General features: G+C 32.1%; 1 protein-coding gene across 1 annotated transcript in view; it reads right to left on the bottom strand.

Annotated features, from left to right (window-relative positions):
* Window positions 1–16,435: 16,435 nt before the first annotated feature.
* Window positions 16,436–21,637, bottom strand: part of LOC141909146 (follicle-stimulating hormone receptor-like) — a 63,950-nt gene continuing 58,748 nt past the window's right edge. Inside the window, exons 5-7 of the mRNA XM_074799531.1 lie at window positions 18,972–19,040; window positions 18,260–18,334; window positions 16,436–18,179 (exon numbers count right to left, since the gene is read on the bottom strand). Coding sequence (XP_074655632.1) covers window positions 16,436–18,179; window positions 18,260–18,334; window positions 18,972–19,040 — 1,888 coding nt within the window. The remainder of the gene's footprint in view (window positions 18,180–18,259; window positions 18,335–18,971; window positions 19,041–21,637) is intronic.

Here is a 21,637-nt window from a genome sequence, read left to right as displayed (position 1 = left end):
AGGATATAGTCGAAACGTTGAAATAAACTACTCGAATCTCGAAGTTTCATTTTCGGACTTTTTCGTTATAATTGTGGGATTCTCTCTACATCGCGTCAACACGGATATAGTGTTCTATCAATCGTGATAAAGAATTTGAGTTTGCTGATAAATCTTATTATTGTGAAAAGACATTTAATCTAAAAGATAAAAAAGTAAGAGACCATGATCATTTGAATGGAAAGTTTAGAGGAGCAGCGCATGAGAATTGTAACTTACAAGCTAAGAAAATTAACTTTGTTCCAGTAATATTTCATAATTTATCAGGGTATGATGCTCATTTGGTCATCAAACAGCTATGTCATAGAATAGAAGAAATCAATAATGAAATAGAAAGATTAAATTCAAATAGATCAAAAGATAAAATACCAACTTATAAATTTAAAATGTTAGCTTTCAGGGAAATTCGAACACTCCGAAATGCACATCTTAAGATGCAGAGACATCCAGGCCCCCGTTGAAAATAAACCACCATTTCAGTAATGAGAGGTTATAGCCTGAATTTATGATTGTGCTTTTAATCTAAGAATAAACCCAAAAATAAATGCAGAACTATGCTTGAAAATTGCTGCATTTTTTCAAATTGAAAAGAAGGAAATTTCGATTTATCTTAATTCTACATAACTATTAACAATTAGTAAACAAATTTAACTCAAATCTCGACTTTTATTGGTTAGAGTTGGGAATCGCTCATCACATTTCTCATCCTCAAAGAGTATCTACAATATCTTCGGATCTTGGATTCAGCCTTTCAAGTCTTTCGTTCGAACAAGTATATTGTAAAAGTTTTTTCTCTGAACCGAAAGTACTAAGTATTACGTTCAGAATTGTTTTCATTCAAACATTTGTTAGAAAAAAATTGTTTTCGCTCAACCAAATTTTTTTGCTGGGACAAAAAGTTTTTCATTTTTATTCGAACAAATTCTTTTTTCAGAATGAAGAAAAGTTTTGGTTCCAACAGAAAGCGTATTGTTCGATCAAACAGAATTGTTTTTATTCGAACAAGATTTTCTTGTCGGAACATTAAGTTTTTTGGTCAAACAGCGTGTTAAGATCGTTTTGGAAATTTACTTGGTCTGGTATATTTTGGATTACTGTGTATGTCATTTGTCAGGACATCAAACAGAAGACGACTTAGGATACTACCTTGCGTGACTCCACTAGATAGACCGACTTATTTCAAGATGAGGCGTTCCATTGATTTGGGCTACAAGTTTTCGTTCAGAGATTACTGCTGAGCCATTTGGGCGACCTATCATTGATACTGTTTCCTAATAGCCTGTTTAGTAATGGCTGATGCTGTGCTTTATCAAATGCTTTGTCGAAATCCACCGTTGAAAAGGATTCTAAGACTGTGCAGAAAACCTGTTATTGCTGCTTTGCAGGTATATTTAGGGTTTTCTGTTACATCACAGAAAACCCTATTGAGATTCGCGTGTTTCTTATTAGGGTTTTCTGTTACATCACAGAAAACCTTATTGAGATTCGCGTGATTATTATTATTATTATTTTATGTCACACTATTTTCACTAAAAGAACAAAGGCTTTGTTACCTTTCCGCTGTTGTCGATACAGGCCGTATGATATCGTTCAGCTCACTGAGATCTACAAATACTTCGCGGGTTTTTTCACGAATCATCGTTACAAAAGCACGGAAACACCGGAAATTTAGCCCCATTCAATGGGGCGACATGTTTTTTGAGTCGTCATCCCGAAATCAACCCTCAGGCCGAGTGTCACTTCGATTATCAATTCATGTATAAATGAACTCATTTATTGCCGCAGACTTCACATTCAGCCGCGGTCTTCAAACAGTAATTTTAACACTTACCCATTTTGTTCATCATTGCATGGTATATAATTCTGTAATTATTATATGCACTGCCGAGCTGTAAAGATGTTGAATCATTGTGTGTCTCTACATCGATCGTGGTTCCGCGGATCCGCGCTGGGCCTCGCCTCGCCAATGGGCAGAGATGAAATCAAAATGAATGACGCACTCCCAGTGATTTGCCCGTGGGCTTAGAGAATAGCAGTTGCAGCGGGAAAACTTGTGTTGACGAGGTATCAAAAGAAATGACGCGCGGGCTTCAATGTGCAGGTATCGCCTCGTGTCCGACTCTGTGCCGATCAGTGATCCCCTTGATCAATAGGATGTTTGAATATGGATTTGTGCGACACCCACAGGGTATTTGACTATGATAGTAATAGGGATAATAGGCTTTCATACCAAAGGTCGAACGGTCGAGCTCATAAAAAATGAAAAATATGAAAATAACAATAATTTCTATTTGAATTAGTAGCGAAACTCATAAAAAATGAAAAATAATTCTCACACACTCGAATTTATTTTTCATTTTTACTCGCTAGAAAAAAGTGTGAGTAAAGTGTGAGTGAAATAAATTCGAGTGTGTGAGAATTATTTTTCATTTTTTATGAGTTTCACTCCTAATTCAAGTAGAAATTGTTATTATTTTCATGTTTTTCATTTTTAATGAACTCGCCCCTTCAACCTTAGATAAGAAAGCCTATTATCCCTATTACTCTTAAAATATTCATATACATGAATAAAATATATATGAATAACATATAGATTGATAGATTATTCAATATAAAAGTGTGAGTGAAATAATTCATATTTAAAACATTAAATATTTATATTTGAATGAGTTTTAATAAAAATTTTGTTATAAAAATGAAGAAAGAAGAAGAAGAACCCAACTTTAAAATCGAAATCAATGAAACCAATAAATCATTTTCACAGTTTTTCATTAAAAATTATATTTCAGCAACAAATTTAGTGTCTGCAAGACATTATAAAATCGATAATATTACTATGATTAATCAAATATTATCAAATGAAACATATTTAATTATTGAACTAGTAGATACTTTTGATAATGGCGTTAAAAATCCTAAAATATTCAATACAGTTTTTAATTTTAAAGGAACTTTAGATGAAAACATAATTAATATTCTTAAAACCCCTTTCAATGAAAGAAATGATGATATAATACTTTCAAAAGATTACAATGATTTGATTAACTTAAGAATTGAAAAAAGACAATTATATTATTTCAATTTTGATAATAAACTAATTATCTATAATGAAAATTCATCAAATATTGGCATTCAATGTGAATTAGATAATGAAAAATCATTTAAAGATATTGCAGTTCAATGTAAATTAGATGATGAATTTAGAAAATTCAATCCTAATGAAAAAGTGCATTGTTATTGCGGAGGTAAATATTTAAAATCACATAAATCAAAGCATTATGAAACAATTAAACATAAAAACTGGCGTAAAGAGTAACAATTCTACATTATAATTATTGAATTGAGTTAAATGATTTAAATATCTAATAGACTGTTAAAATGATAAATTGATTGACAGTTGAAATGATAAATTGTTTGACTGTTGAAATGATAAATTGATTGACTGTTGAAATGATAAATTGTTTGACAGTTGAAATGATAAATTGATTGACAGTTAAAATGATAAATTGATTGACAGTTGAAATGATAAATTGTTTGACTGTTGAAATGATAAATTGATTGACTGTTGAAATGATAAATTGTTTGACAGTTGAAATGATAAATTGTTTGACTGTTGAAATGATAAATTGTTTGACTGTTGAAATGATAAATAGCATCCACATAGTGTTATAAAAAAAACTTATTCTTGATTGTGTATATCTGCTTTAATTTACATGTTTGAATGTTGTAGTTTTCAGAATAATTTATTATGCAAATTGACGCATGCGCAGAAGCCAACTCGCTCTCACCCGAGCGTTTTTGGATAACTTAGCGTGTTTTAACAATTCATGATGATAATTCAAAATCATATATATTAAGTAGAATTAATCAAGAATTAAAATTAACAGATTATATTGCTGTATTTAAAATTTCATTATGCAATCAAAATTTAAATGAATTAATATTAAGTTCCTTTAAAATTAAAAACTGTATTGAATATTTTAGGATTTTTAACGCCATTATCAAAAGTATCTACTAGTTCAATAATTAAATATGTTTCATTTGATAATATTTGATTAATCATAGTAATATTATCGATTTTATAATGTCTTGCAGACACTAAATTTGTTGCTGAAATATAATTTTTAATGTAAAACTGTGAAAATGATTTATTGGTTTCATTGATTTCGATTTTAAAGTTGGGTTCTTCTTCTTCTTTCTTCATTTTTATAACAAAATTTTTATTAAAACTCATTCAAATATAAATATTCAATGTTTTAAATATGAATTATTTCACTCACACTTTTATATTGAATAATCTATCAATTTATATGTTATTCATATATATTTTATTCATGTATATGAATATTTTAAGAGTAATAGGGATAATAGGCTTTCATATTTAAGGTTGAAGGGGCGAGTTCATTAAAAATAAAAAACATGAAAATAATAACAATTTCTACTTGAATTAGGAGTGAAACTCATAAAAAATGAAAAATAATTCTCACACACTCGAATTTATTTCACTCACACTTTACTCACACTTTTTTCTAGCGAGTAAAAATGAAAAATAAATTCGAGTGTGTGAGAATTTTTTATGAGTTTCGCTACTAATTCAAATAGAAATTATTGTTATTTTCATATTTTTCATTTTTTATGAGCTCGACCGTTCGACCTTTGGTATGAAAGCCTATTATCCCTATTACTTATGATGCATATATATATATATATATTTATATATATATATATATATATATATATATATATATATATATATATATATATATATATATATATATATATATATATATATATATATATATGAAACATGTATGAAACACATTTGCGTACGGGTATGTTGTTTGCCGGCATTTCGGAACAGTATTTCGGAATTGAATAAAGCCGGCTGTATTGGATTCGGTATTGCATTTTTCTGGTCCGGTCCGCAGTCTGAAAGACTTCCGCGATTTGTAAGCGTCCTGTGTAGCTTATTCGTGCTTAAAACATCGTGAATTGGTTTTCAAACTGGTTTCAACTGTAGTGTATGCAGATTTGGACAACATACAGCAACTTGTTGGCGAGTCATCGTGCCGATCGTAATGATAGGTTTTTTTGCGTTGAAAGGCATATGTTGTGTATATTCCACCCTCGTGCGTCGGTCATTCTTAGTCTTACTATATTGTCTATTTCATCCTGACTTGAGACTGAGAGCGTTCCGGGTGGTCTAGCTCGTAGTCTGAATACCAGTCGTTGTTACTACGGTTCCCTACAACGTCTGGCGCTAAAGTATCATATAGTCAGTTTGAGGTAAGTTCATGGTGTTTTAAGGGGTGAAATAGACGCTCAAAGCCTCGTCCCTCAAAATGAGAGACGAAAATTAACCTTATATGAACACTTTCGCCCTAGACGTTGTTTCAGGAGCAACGGCTAGATACTAGACTAGTCTAGGTCGTTAATTTTTGGTTGTACATACCTGATAACGGTCTTAATAGGACCAGAAAGGACTGGCAGTCGACCTAAATCATCATTACTTTATCCATTAGAAACTGTATTGAAGGATAGGTATCCAAAATGTTTTGATTGGAAGGGCTTGAATGAAGAGAAGTGACTCCATGATTTGAAAGTTTAACAATATGTTTCCATGCCTACGTACCAAACTTCAGTTGGTAGACATCACAGGGGCTCGTATCAGAGTTGGATGTAATGTAAAAATCCAATGTATATAGTATATATAAAATAACAAGGGGGCTAACGCATGATGTTAAGAAGGCTAATAGCTACCTGCTTCTAACGAAATTATTCACGTTCATTTGCAATGGATAGTTCATGATATATATATATCTTTGAACGCAAAATTAGGGCCGAAATCGCATGGACTGAAAATGCTATTACGCCGGTTTTTGTCGATTTTCGAAATTTTAAACGTTGAGTTCGTTGCGAAATCCTTATCCGATTTTGATGGTCGAGTGCTTCAAATGGGCACAACATTCTATATTTTCTAAATATTGCGGTTGTTTCGTTATATCATACAATCTTCCAACAATGAAAACGCGAATTTTACGTCAAAACACGAACTCCATGTGCGATCTCACAATGGCGACTGTCATCTCCCTCAATGATAGCGCAATGCCGAACCAAAATGAATTTTATTTCCAATTTATTTTCCGTGTATATTTACGTGAAATTCAGAATCAATTGTAACTTGATCGTGTTTATTCTAGCTTGAATATGATAAAACATTATTTGATTGAATTGTTGCGAAATGAAATTCACTGCGGACCTGTTGCTAGTTCATGTTCAGGGTGGCCATTTCGAGATCGCGTGTCGAGTGCGTGAATTGACGCAAAATTGGTAAATTCCCGATTGCAATGCTTGAAGATCGTATGGATTAAAGAAACAATCGCAATATCCAGAAAATATAGAATGTTTTGCGCATTTGAAGGCCATGATCATCAAAATCAGCGACGGATTTCGTGTCGAACTCAACATTTTAAATTTCATAATCGGCAAAAAGCGGCGTCATAGCATTTTCGGTACAGGCAATTTTGGCCCTTCTGTCATGTCAAAGACATATAATTCACAAACTATTCATTGGAAGTTAACGGGATTAGTTATGTTAGAAGCAGGAAGCTATTAGCTTACATGTCATGCCTAGATTATCAAAATCGGATGAGAAATAACGAAATAGTAAGCGACTGAAGTTGAGTAGTTTGTGAGCGTCGTTAGCCCCCTTGTTATTTTATATATACTATATGCATTTGATTAACAGATTACCGTTGTTACATAACCTACAGCTCTGATACGAGCCCCTGTGGTAGGCATGGAGACATATTGTTAAACTGTCAAATCATGGAGTCTTTTCTCGCAGGAACCCCTTACAATGCAGACTTTTCAAATATCCTTCAATACAGTTTGAAGTGGATTAAGAGACGATATTTTAGGACAACTGCCAGTGCATTCTGTTATTAATAAGAATTCTATCGGGTATGTATTGCAAAAACTGACTGAGTTAGACCACCAGGAATGCTCTCAAGTCAGGTTGACATTAGGACTACTCGTCTGTCACTAAGATCTCTATGCGACGTTTAAGTCCATAATATCGTTATAATGCATCAATCAGGTCAGCATGTTTTTTGCATTGGGATCATTCATTTATTACGTACGCATAAAATTTGAATTTTTCGTATACATTAAGCATTACAGTACGCAATTGCACTGACCCATCCCCCTCCCCTAATGCGTACGTTATAAATGAATGACCCCATTCAGATATAAATTATGATGACCTATTGGTATAATTTTTGCGTTTTCATCGATTGTTTACTGGCCTGTCACATGGCGCCACCTACTGAATACGTTTTGTAGCATGTTGGTAAATGAGCGTTGATAAATAATAGAAAGGATTTTAGTGAAATTGATGTTTATTTCTGAATCCAAATTGCATTCCTAACAAATTGATGCATGATAATGCATTAGTCAATGAATGATCCCGTCCACATTAGCGATCCATATTGCTGGGACTTTGGCCAGCCATCGCAAAAATGAGTGGATCGTATAACACGGCAGTTGCTCAATTAGATCACGTTTTCAAATGGTTGAAATTTGGTTTGTAGTGCTGTTGATATGTAGCATTATTTTTATATGCCGAAAAGGAAAAATCGTAAAAATTGGTTTCAACCAAAAGAGGTAATTTAATATCATTAATGCGCCTGTGATTTCATTTGCTGTCTAATTTTATATTAATTTTAATGGTGATGTATTATTTTTTTCAGGTGATGGCTTCTTTGTCCAAAAATCGCCAGTCAGCTACAGCAAATGCAGTTTATGATATTAGGTCAGGTATAGCTCATGTAGTAAAAAATTTTGATTCCTTGCCAGCTACGGCTAATGTAGTTAATGATTCTATGCCAGCTACGGCTAATGTAGTTAATGATTCCTTGCCAGCTACGGCTAATATAGTTAATGATTCCTTGCCAGCTACGGCTAATGTAGTTAATGATTCTATGCCAGCTACGGCTGATGTAGTTAATGATGCTACGGCTAATGTAGTTAATGATTCTTTCCAGCTACGGCTAATGTAGTTACTGATTCTATGCCAGCTACGGCTAATGTAGTTAATGATTCTATGCCAGCTACGGCTAATGTAGTTAATGATTCTATGCCAGCTACGGCTAATGTAGTTAATGATTCTATGCCAGCTACAGCTAATGTAGTTAATGATTCCTTGGTAGCTACAGCACATGTAGTAAATGATTCTACGGTAGATACTACCCAATTCACGCAGTTAATGATTCTATGCCAGCTATGTCTCATGTAGGATATGATTCTATGCCAGCTACAGCACATGTAGTAATTGATTCCATGGCAGCCTCGTCTCATGTAGTTAATGATTTTATGCCAGCTACGGCAGATGTAATTAATGATTCCTTGATTGAAAACAGGAATGAATTGTCAAGATGTGATGTAGTGCATGCAATGGGATGTAGTTCACCAAACACAACGGCATCATTAATGACAAAATGGATAGTGGGTGGAAACTGCCACCAAGGGCACTCAAAATTTGGAATATATTCTGGTAAGCAATGTGTGGCAAAGTCATTAGTGGCACGTATATATGCGCTAAATAAGGGAATTTTAACGTGAAAATCAAATGATATTGATTGTGTTTTGAATACTGGTAATGATATATATACTAATTTGATAAGGATGAATGCTATATCCCATGTATATTTGTTAGTGAATGAGCTTGCAAATGCAATAGAAAGAGGGGGAAGTGTATACAATGTATATGTAGGAACCTCGTATGTAGGGATGTCAGCTTTAAGTGATGAAATGCGAATTGGAGCCTTTGGCGTAGTAATGCAATTGTGTGAATGTTTGACGATGGCTTTTCGTAACTACAGTACATGTTTTGTTACATTTGTTGGTAATACATTTTGTGTATTAAAACAGGATGGTAAATATTGGATATTTGATTCGCATTCACGTGACGCAACTGGTATGATGACCCCTGAAGGATTTGCAATGGTGTTGCGGCAACAATTGGTTTGCAATTGAATTAGCGATGTTGTAAATCATTGTCAGCTGCTAGCCGCCTCAATGCATTTAAATGAGCCGATTCAAAATGAGGTGACAGGGGTATATATTAACCAGGGTACGTACATTGAAGATTCGCATTTGTTGCTAGCTCATAATGTTGTATCGCAATCCACTGAACAACAATCTCAATCATATACTAATGATGATAATGATGTGGTTGTCACAGGAACTTCCCATGATGATTGTTCATTTATATACCAACCTGTTGCAATGTAAGCAACTATGTTCGTATATTGATGTTCCATGTTCATCGGTTTTTGGTATTCCAATGTCAGACCTTGGCTACAACTGCATGCCTTCGTATGCTGGTCCATTAGGTTCACCATGCAGTTCTCATCAAATAAAAGGTGATGGTAGTTGCTTTTTCAGAGCTGTATCATATTATATTACACGTTTAGAGAGGTATCACCGTGTGCTGCGAACCAAAGTTATTAAGCATATGAAGCAGAATGCTGTATGTTTCAACCACATTTGAGAAATGCACAAGTAAGTGTGGATCAATATATTGATAACTCCCGCATGAAATATGTAAACACTTTGGCCACTAAGGTTGAAATTTTGGCCACTGCTGCTTTTCTTAAGGTTGATATATACACATACATAAATGGAAGTTGGCAACGATTTTCAGGGGCAGCCTTTGCATCTGTCTATGATGGATATGAATCCAATGGTAATTTATATTTGCATAATTGTAGTGGTGTGCACTATGAGGTAGTGCTATGTGTGAATCGCGTGGCACCCAAGGGGATGAATGTGCATGCTGTGGCAAGCGAATAGATGTTGACAGAAATGTAGAGGTCAGGGATGTGAGTTCAAGAAAGGCAATTAAAAGGCGTTATGAATTCAGTGAAGAAGAGAGTGTGGGGAATGCTGTAGGATATCATCTGATGTGCATAGTGGTACACTCTTAGAACAAATGGTTCTTCGGGGGTTCTTCGAAGAACCCAGGGGTTTTTGGTGAGGCTTTAAGGTTCTTCAACAATATGGAATGCAGATTGGGGTTCTTCGAGACATAAGGGTTCTTTGATAAGAACCCTTAAGTGGTCACAATTGTCAATTAAGAATAAAGTAGACCTGCATCAGGGAATAATTAGTATAACTGATGAATATAACTGATTTTCTATGTGGTGTAGGTTATATACAAAACATTTTGACTGGAAATTAGAATTGGGTTAACTTTGAAAACAATTTACTATGTATCATCACAATGTTCAAAAATTGGTGAGCGTGTGTGACAAGTATGCATTTTTAAAATTAGTGAACCTTAATTTTAATTCATCCTTTAAGATTTAAAAATTCGTACGTTTAAAATGTGTGGTGATCGCCTTTAACGTGTGATAATGATATGTAGAGACTGAATAACTTGATTTGCTAGTCTGAGACATCGACTAGGTTTTATGGAGAGACGGAAGGGGAAAAGAACATTTAATGCTTGTAAAAAACAATTAAAATATATAAAATAAATTAAATTAAAAGATGCTGTTTTAATCCTCTAATTCTTTTAAATCATTAACTTTTTTATTTCTATGATTCCCATTTAACTTCTTTAATTTCTTGCTCAATTTAATATTTTCATTCATTAGATCCTTACTAATATTTTCATAGTAAAAGTAAAGTGCAGCCAATATTAAACCTCCAGCAACTAAATAATGTTTCAAATCACTTTTCCCAGTTGGAATGAAACCATCCATTTATTAAAAGAAAAAAATTAAAGATTAATAAGTAATTTGATTTATATTATTAAAATATTAAATATTTATATGTTTCAAATCAAATAACAATTAAACTTACTACTAATTCATTATGCCGCTGAGAATTATATTTTTGCTTGTGCGTAATCAATTTTATTACCTGATATTCTGTGAATATTATTCTTAATCATTCCTTTATCGAAAAATTCATTTGATATGTTAATATTTTCATCATTCTGAATTAAAATTAGATGGTGCAATCTATTTCTAAAATATCTAGGATTAATGAAATCAATATTATATTCAGAATTATCTTTCAACAGTTCTAAACGCTCGCATTGCTTAATTTTCATATTGTTAAGATTTAGTTTTCTTGAATAATCAGACTCTTAACGTATATCACATACATTAATGAAATCATTAGAATTTATCTTCAAATATTCAGTATATTTTTTCATCAATTCAAAATCCATTTTATCAATTATTTCAGAATGATCGTGTGTTATCTTCTTTACTTGGAAAATAGGTTTTTCTAATTTTGATAAAATAAAGTGTCTATCAGGGCTATGAACTCCTATTTTTAACTTTTTGATAATGTTTTCTATCGAAGACAATTCAAAATTAGTACCATTTAATACGTCTAATTGTAATGTTTTAATCAATAATTCAGTAGTAGTTTCAAATAATCCTTGATCTGTTAAAATATAACTGAGATAAAGATCTGTTAAACATTTATATTTAGTTGAAAAACCTCTAAATTAAAAAAAATTGTATTATTTTCAATTCCAGATATTCTAGGAGTATAATCATTTAATTTTACTTCAGGAATTATTTCAAGTTTTTTAAATTCTGTCTCAAATAATTCATTATCAATACCTAATTGTTGCTTTAATTCATTACAAATTTTATTTTTATTTTCATCGATATCTTCTTGAAATTGTTTTAAGTTCTTTCATTTCTTCTAATCTTTTAAATTGACTTTTGGATAATAATCTTAAATCAAAATCTTCGTCAATATCAAGTGCATCTAATTTATAAAAAGGTTTAGATTTTATATTGTACCTCTTTTTTAAAGTTGTAAAACTAATTCCTGTTTCACGCAATTTAAATCTAAATATAAATTTATTCAATACTGTAAACAATGAATTAGTTGAAGATATAACAGTTGCTCCTTCAGTTTTAATATATTTTTTTGCTTCAATAATGGATTCTGATTTATCACCATTTTGATTAATTGTGAGGTATAAACATGGGATATTCTTAATTGTAAACATTGATAAAATGAGTAAAAAGGAGGACTCTTCAATATTTTTACTTATCCTAGATTTATATCCTACAAATTTTCTTGCTAATAAATCACCATAATAACAGAAATAAAGGCATTTTCCAATCAAATCATTAATACATACAGTCGGTTTTACCTCATCAAATAATGATTTAAGTTGTAAATATGCAGGTGAATAGTAAATATTTTCTTTTTTCAAGTATTGTTTTATTTTTTCCATCACTATTAATCCTCTTTTAAATGAAATACTAGTTATTTCGATCCTAATTAATCCTGTTTCATTTGATTTTTCAAATGATTCTTTTAATCTTTCTTGATAGCAATTTATGTAACTCATTAAATTTGAACCGAAATTTGTATTTACACCAGGATATTTGAATTGACATGCTGTTTTATTATAGTTTTTTATCTTATCATCCTTATGTAATGCTGAAATACAACTATTAGAGAATTCTTTTAGAACTTTATATTTTCTATTTTCGAACAATGATTTTATTTCATCTGAATTAAATGATCCTTTAAAATCTTGTGTAACATCTACATCTAATATATTGTAATTTTTTTCATTTAATAATTTTTCAATATTATCCATTTTCTGAATTAATTCATTTAAATTTTGATTGCAAAATGAAATTTTAAATACATCAATATAATCTGTTAATTTTAATTCTTGATTAATTCTAGTTAAGATATATGATTTTGAATTATCATTATGAAATGTAAAAACACGTGTAATTTTTATAGCTATGTTACCCAATATAATATTTCCTTGATTAAAACATTCTTTTATTTCATAATGTGTTATCTTTCTCTGATTAACGTTAGTTAAGTTGTTCTATTTTCTTTAATAATTTCTTGTTCTAACATGATTTTATATAGCATTGTATTATCGCAAAATATATCTGACGTTTCAATTAATTCATTTTTATCCGATTTTAATACTTATTTTTAATATTTACTCCTGAAATGTCAGCTAAATTATTATTAGCAGTTAAATAATACAATATTGAATTTATGTATTTATTATTCATTTCTTTCGCGGGAACTTTAATTAACTTTGAGCACATCGAATTTTCAAATATATCAAATTTTTATTATGATAAGTCAAAATTCAAAAAGAGTTAGAGATCGCTGAAACCTAACGCTTTAAAATATTTTTTTACCCTTATTGGTAGGATCAATTAAATTGCGATAAATTTAAAAATGTGTAAAAGGTATTAAGTTTGGTGTAGCATCAGCATTACGTATCCTTACATCTGGATTAATTCCTAAAATTTTAGCTAAAGGTTTTCTAACTAGAAATTGATGTTGATCTTCATTGCCTAATTTTATTCTTACTTTATCAGAGCTATCACTTTTAATAAGTCTTAATCCAGATCCAGCAGATGCACCCCTTTTTCGAGCGTGCTCTTTTATTAATTTCTTGAGCTAATGTATCTAAATTATATAATCCTGGTTTAAGATAAAGATGAAACCATCAATTTTTATTTCTATCATGAATTAAAACGACTCTTTGTTCAATACTTTTATCCGATATATTATAAAAAGAGTTACATAAACTAATATTTACTAATTTTAAATCTACACAATTTTAAATTCTCTATCTAATTGTACTAGTAAATAATGAGATTTATAATTTGTAAGTCTTCTTGAATCAACAAATATTCTATATTCTTTTAATTCTACCATTTATTTTACATATTTTATTCGAAATCTATTTCATGGTGCCCTTTTTCATTCTTACCCTTATATATGAAATAGAAATCACCTGAACATAATTCTTCTTAATCTTCACTTGACAATCTATGAAATCTATCTGGTAAATATGTTCTGAATTTATATTTATTTCCTTTCAATCCTTCAAATTTTAAGTGAATAACTAATTTATCTCATTATTTGTTAGTAACTGTATCAATATTTGTAATTAAATATTTCTTATGAATTATTAATTCCGTTAACTTCTTGAATTTATAATCTACTGATTTAGCATTTGTGATATCTTTTATTCTATCTAGAAATGGTTTGTTGTTCTCACTGTGTACTTGTTTACTACTCTCCATTTTAATAACATATTTTTTATTAAAATTGATTTTAGAAGTTATTAGATTAATATTTTAAGAGTAATAAGGAGTAAAAAATTAAAAATAAATTCGAGTGTGCGAGAATTTATTTTTCATTTTTTACTCACTTGACCTCTCGACCTTTGATCTAGAACAACTTATTCCCTATTACTAACATTTACAAATTCTAGATGTTTTTTATTGAATTTTGAAACAAATTAATTGAAATAACTGCTTACATTGATAACAATATTTATCATTTTCATTTACTTCATCTAAACTCTTTAAATTATCTCCATATTGTTTAATCCTTTCATATTCTTTTTGCAGTTCACGCGTACATATTTTACATTTATATTGTAAACCATCATTTTTTCCTTTTCTTCTATAAAATTCTGAATAATTTTCTAATTCACCACATCCTACGCATCTTTTCATATCGAATATTTTATCTGTACATAGTTTACACTTAATATTTTTATCTCTTACCTTAGTATAAAAGTCATCAATTATCTTTACTCATCTACATAAATGGCAAAATCTATCGCAATTTTCAAGTGTATTAAAATCCCCCATTTATATACATGTAGTAAAAAATAACCTAAGATATTTTACCAAACATTTTACCCAAAACCCACCTTCCTCATGCCTCATGCCCCTGCTATCAAACCCCCCTATTCTCATTTACTCTTAGGAACTAAAAATTAGTTCAATTTTTTATACAATTTTAGAAAGTCACGAAATACGTATTTGAGACTGCGTTGAATGTCATCAAACAGGGAATCATTTGTGCTTAATTGATTAATCTTACAACAAGTATGTGAACTAAACTGAAACGAACTTAACGCCATGTGTGGCAGAAAGCTGATTTAAACTACAATTTGTGAGGAAATAATTCAATTTTTTATTTCTGATGATACGCAGAAGACCATTTGCTTAGAATAAATCATCGAATTGTATTGTTATGTGTAAAATGATTGGTTTTATTTACAGATTTATCTTGAAAAATGGAATTAGATATTGTAAATTTTCTTTAAAAAAATTCGTGGAAGCAAAGTTGACTGGAAAAAGTTGTAATGTTTACAAAATCTGTCTGTAAATTAACTACAAAATTCTGGCAGCAAAGTTGATTGTAATTTCACATATTTTTCTAGTCAACTTTGCTGCCAGGATTTTTAGTCAATATTTCTAACAGCACGTGATCGTTGCAGTGAAGTCTCTCTATTCCGCATAAGGTCGGACGATGAAAGAAAGTAGGCCTTCCCAGAATACTAGTTCCAGACTACACGATGTTAATCGAATTCTATTTATTTGTCGTATCTTTTTGGCAACACATTATGGAAAATAACAAAACAATGAGACATATACTACTAAATCACCATTAAGCACAGTCTGTCCAAACATCTACTTGCTGACAGAAATATATTGGTTCTACACACATGTACACGATTTCAACAACGTCAAATTAGTGAACAAGTTTTTGATAATTTTTAGCATTGTTTGTAATAGGTCTGATAAGTCGGTTAAAGATCAAATACCATCAGAATAGAACATTGTGTTCATTTTAAAATTTCATTTTCAAATGTGATGTATTCACAAATATTAAATATGCAACTGGTTTGAATTTTAGTTAGGAATACGACTTTTAGATCGGCAATTTAAGCACGTGCTCGCTGATATTGTTTATGTTAGCAGGTGCGTGTTTCTGACGTCATCTCTGACAAATGCTCACAGCTTCCAGTCAGTCCACTAGACATTTCATGCGATATTTTATCGTTTTGGGAGTGATTTGAATTAATAAACTCTAACCATTGTATACAGTTGCTACCGTGATAAGTGAATATTAGTGAGTTGCGCTGGAGGTCAAATGATGTTCATTTGATCGATTATACATAGGCTACCGTACGAGTTCTAGCGCGCGCACGTGTTTGTGTTGATTGTCATAGATAACATCATAAATAGCGCCACCGTGCGGGTTGTATGTGAACTATATGCACGGAGTGAAGGATAAATAAATGACTAATTACGGCTAATTAGAGATACTTTTTTTCGATAAGTCAGATCTCAGGTCGTAATATATATACTAAAGTTTTTTTCTGGTTACAAATTGCGGTAAGCTCAATGTTGACAGCATTTGCTCTTTAAGCTTCATTATCTTTCTCACGGAGATATCAGAATTTAAATGGATTCGGAAAGTTATTTAACAAAATTTTTCCATAACCTTGAAGCCTATCAACTGCGAAAGTCATAGATCCGATGTCTCATTAGTTTATACAGGCCCTCTAGGTCCATACCATTAGGACACCATTGATTGGTGTATCTCTCCGTAACATCTCTAATTCTGTGTTCGTTTGTGAATGTGTTTTTGTGGCTAAAAAACATTTCATTTCTTCTTGATCCGAAGAATTCTCTTTATCGCTACCCGTTTCAGGTACTACACTAAGCTTCCTGTTTCCTATAAAACTCTCTAAAGCTATAGAAAATGGGGGTATATTTTGATTGTTGACTGGCAGTATTTTATGTGCCATCTTTGGGGTACCTTTAGGAGATGCCTGTTGCACTTGCTTTGTCGTTACTGTCAAATTGGTCGCCAGTTTCGTATCTGTATACTGAGTTAGTACGGAACCATCCGAGGAATGTCTAACAGGGAATGTATTCGACTGCTGTCCGCTAGTGCTGCCACGGCCAACTGTAGAAATTCTGAGGGGGGCCCCGGATTGAGAATGATCTCTTTGCGCCGCTGTGCGTCGCTTGCACCGCTGACCAGTAATATCGAATAGATCTTTTCTGAACTGTTTGGTGAAAATAGCATATAAAAATGGATTTGTCATGGAATTCAATGGATAAAAGAATACCAATAATATCTTAGAATTGCGTATGTTTATAAGCAGCAACCCTCGCATGGCAGTAAGTGCGAAAAATGCTATCGGTGCCCAGCACGCAAAATTGGTTAGTACTAGCAAAGCCATTCGTTTGGCAATAGTGGCATCACTACTCCGAGCGGTAGTATTATTACCCCTGACTTGCCAGTACATGCTAATGTAACACATGGCAATTATACAAAATGCAATTCCGTTAATCACCAAAAGACCGGCCACATAAGCGTTATCAAGTGGCGTTTCTGTTTTAAAAGGCAAACACATACTTGTACTACCGTAGTCACTAATACCGAATAATGGTAGAATTGCCATCGTCAAAGCAAAAAACCATCCAAATATCATCAGTATTGTAGCTTGTGACATTTTGAGACGTTTCGTGAGATGGATTGCGTGGCTAATGGCATACCAGCGTTCAAGTGTGATCACCGTTAAAGTAAATATGGACAATTCACTGGCAAATACAGTAATAAAACCTGCAGCTTGACAGCCACCTTTGTACTGCCATCCAATAGCAAAGTTGAAATACTCGCCGAGTGTTCGAATGTCGATGCATGCAAGCATTAGCAAATAAACGCCCATGTTGAAATCAGCAAATGCCAAATTGGACATCAGAAACTTTGACACATTAATCTTACTACGATGTGCGATCATAACGAAAAGGACGAACAGATTTGCAAGTAACGAGATCAGTACAACGAACCAGACAAAAACCCGAAGCCATTCATACCCCATGACATCTTCACAAGGATTGAATTCGTTTGGCTGCGGTGTACAATCTAACTTGAACCCCGGGAAAACATGTCTGTTATCACTACAATTTGGAGGGGGTATCACAACGGTTGGTATTGCCGTGTGTGCTACGTCATTCCAAATGATTCCAGGTGGGTCAACAATTGTATCACTCTTGCAGTTTCTATACAATTTCGCTTGCTTGTTCATGAACATCCTAAATTCATGTTCATTCTGTTTTTCTGGATTCTTGAATGCACAACAATGACTAGCGAATGTTAATCGAGCTCGCTTCATCTTGGAAAAATGGATCACGGATGGCAGAGATCTTAGTGTATACGTTCGTTCGATTACCAATTCTTCCAAGTTCTCAAGTCCCGCTGATGGTAGGCGAACAATACTAGTTCGAGATAATGTCCTGTTATATAAACAAGATATATTTTCATACAAACGAGACGTCAACCAATTTATGATGCAAATCTAAATTTCATTACTTACAGTGAATGCAGACCGGAAACATTCTCGAAGGCATACTCACCGAGGAAATGGAGATTTGGATTCTGATGTAAATCTCTGAAATATCGAAATGCAGGATAATAGATGTAATGCAATAACTAAGTAATTGTACTCTTAGGCAGATGCGTCTGAAAAAAGGTAATAACGGCGTCACTCGACCAGTTGTAAACCTTCTTTTGCGTCCCGTGAACAGTCGGCAGGCGACAGATACGCAGTGTAGAAAATAGAAATAACGTACCTACGGGACTATTTCATTACTTTGAAAAAACTACCGTAGTTTTACATCGGCTCAAACTACTAATATTGTAAATTTTGCATAACAAGTAGTTAAATCATGGAATAACAACCATGAGGGATTAAACAATAACCCAAATAGATTTTGTTAGAATCTTACAAATCACCGCTATTTGTAGAGCGCGGACGAGCGCAACTGAAAGCTCAAAAATGAAAGAACAGCTTTCTGAAGAAATCATTTGGCCATATTGAATTTAGTTGATGATGACTTACTTACCGGTTGTTTTTCAGAAGTATGCGAGTTTCTAATCATTACATACTTTAGAAAAAGTTTTATTTGCAAAAGAATGACACTGAGTATTTTGGCGATTGCAACCTTTGGCCCAGGCTCCACTGGGATGAAAGGGCATTTGATAGAGGAAAAATGATAGGTTACCAGCAGTCCAGAAAAATAACTTACATATCATATATCACCGATCCCGAGAATGCATGATTTTCAATACGTCGCAACGAGTTTCCTTCAATATGTCTGCAATGAGTCGAGTATACAGTTTAAGACATACATTTTAGACTAACTGTTTAACTTCGCAATATGGTTATCACCACGTGCTAGCTGAAAGGGCCGAAGAAATATGTCCGAAATAAAAATCTATGGATTAAACGAAAGGAAATGTTCCGCTGTTTAGCTAATTATACGTCCGATTTGATATTTTCAACATGACCATTGTATCTCCGATTCATTGACGGATGAAGAAATAATCGTGGTGTCTTTTGTGGAATTCACTGAATATTCCAACGAAATTCTACGATCGAAATGGATATTTTTTGGATTTCCCTGGCACGTTTATACAACGTTATTTAATGGAAGTTGATGCATTTCGTTAGGTTAATTGCGTTGTCCCTATTTGTGCCGTTTATGTTTCACTCATAGCACAACGTTTTGATACTCTCCCAGCCTGTATAATGAATAAAATTATACCAATTTTTGGTCCTTTAGTCCCGAAATGGGTCCAGTAGGATCAACTGTGTACAATTTACTTCCGAGCACAAAAACAAATGAAATCCAGTGCCCGGTTTTAAAGACTGGAATTAACTTTCACTCTTGGGCTAACTCAATTCATTTTCAGTTGAGTTAACCAGTGGGCTGAAGATGATGCCAGTCTATGAAACTGGGCCCTGACGCACTGTGTAGTTAGCAATCAGGTGCATGGTACTAACTCTAGGGACCCTCTTATATATCTTAATAGCGACAGCAGTTAATTTTCAGAACAAACATTTTTTACTTAGTTACTTACTTACACAGCAACAATACTGGTTTCCAAGAACCTAAAATCAGAATTTGCTGGTATTCTGTGACGCCCCCCTCCACCTCCTAGCTAGTGAATACTTTCTGCAGACATTTTCTGTTTTCCAGAAGTTTTCCGGAGCTTAAGAATACAAGATTTTTTTCTGCATTTTAGAAAAACCGAGAAATTCTGGAATTCTGTGTTTTCTGTCAAGTGCCATTCCTGGACATGTATGGCTCGGGGCCACCCGATATATCCAATATAATATTTCCTTGATTAAAACATTCTTTTATATCATAATGTGTTATCTTTCTCTGATTAACGTTAGAAAAGTTGTTCTATTTTCATTAATAATTTCTTGTTCTAACATGATTTATATAGCATTGTATTATCGCAAAATAGATCTGACGTTCCAATTAATTCATTTTTATCCGATTTTAATACTTATTTATATTTACTCCTGAAATGTCAGCTAAATTATTATTAGCAGTTAAATAATACAATATTGAATTTATGTATTTGTTATTCATTTCTTTCGCAGGAACTTTAATTAACTTTGAGCACATTTATATATCAAATTTTTATTAAAATAAGTTAAAATTCAAAAAGAGTTAGAGTTCGCTGAAACCTTACGCTTTAAAATAGTTTTTTTACCCTTATTAGTAGGATCAATTAAATTGCAATAAATATAAAAGTGTGTTAAGGGTATTAAGTTTGGTGTAGCATCAGCATTACGTATCCTTACATCTGGTTTAATTCCTACAATTTTAGCTAAAGGTTTTTTAACTAGAAATTGATGTTGATCTTCATTGCCTAATTTTATTCTTACTTTATCAGAGCTATCACTTTTCATAAGTCTTAATCCAAATCCAGCAGATGCACCCCTTTTTTGAGCGTGCTCTTTTATTAATCTTTTTTCTTCTACTCTGAAAAACATTACATAGCATTCTATGAAAGGGCAATAACGTAAGTGTAGAAATAAAGATTTATGTGAATTTTCATTATTAAAAAGGGATAGTATTTCATCTGTAATTATTAAATGTTGATCTATTTCATCAAATGTTGTGAATTTTGGAATTATTGTATTGAATATGATTTTATCTTTATCATTCGATAACTCTATTATTAGATAGTGATTTTTAAATATTAATTCAGTAATATTTTTCACTTGAAAACGGAAACGTCCAGTTTTAATCAAATCTTTATTGGAATAAAATTTCTAATTTTAAAATATTTTTCTAATTCATTTAAATCGATATCTTTGAACTGTAGTATCTGTTCATTCATTTATAAGTAATTCTTTTTATTAAAATTGATATTTTCTTCAACTCGTTAATGACTCGTTACTTTTATTCTTAGAATACGAATTTAACGCATTTAAATATGAATATTCACTATTTTAAATATGAATTTATTTCACTCACACTTTACTCACACTTTTTACGTTAAAAATTGATTTTTTATTATTCGAAATCTATATTTGATCTTATTTTTCTAGATTATTATGCTAACATTTTACTCTCACTTTTAAAACATGAAATTTATTTTAAAATATATGAAATTCATTTAAATATTGTTCATTTATATGAAATTATTTGGAGTAATAGGGATAATAGGGGTTCAGGTCAAAGGTTGATAGGTCGAAAAATAAATTCGAGTGTGGAAGAATTTATTTTTCGACCTTTCGACCTTTGGCTTGAACCCCTATTATCCCTATTACTGTGGTATTTAAAAAGCAAACGTTGCGCCGAAAAAAACGTCCTTGATTCGTTCGATATATAGACAAGCGGGCTCTGAGAAGGAACCCGTGCGCCCTAGAAATCTCGAGGATCCAAAGAAT

The sequence above is a fragment of the Tubulanus polymorphus genome, chromosome 7 (assembly GCF_964204645.1).
Source record: "Tubulanus polymorphus chromosome 7, tnTubPoly1.2, whole genome shotgun sequence".
In the NCBI taxonomy this organism is placed as follows: domain Eukaryota; kingdom Metazoa; phylum Nemertea; class Palaeonemertea; order Tubulaniformes; family Tubulanidae; genus Tubulanus; species Tubulanus polymorphus.
Note: the sequence above shows the minus strand (reverse complement) of the source record. Positions and strands in the feature narration are given on the sequence as shown.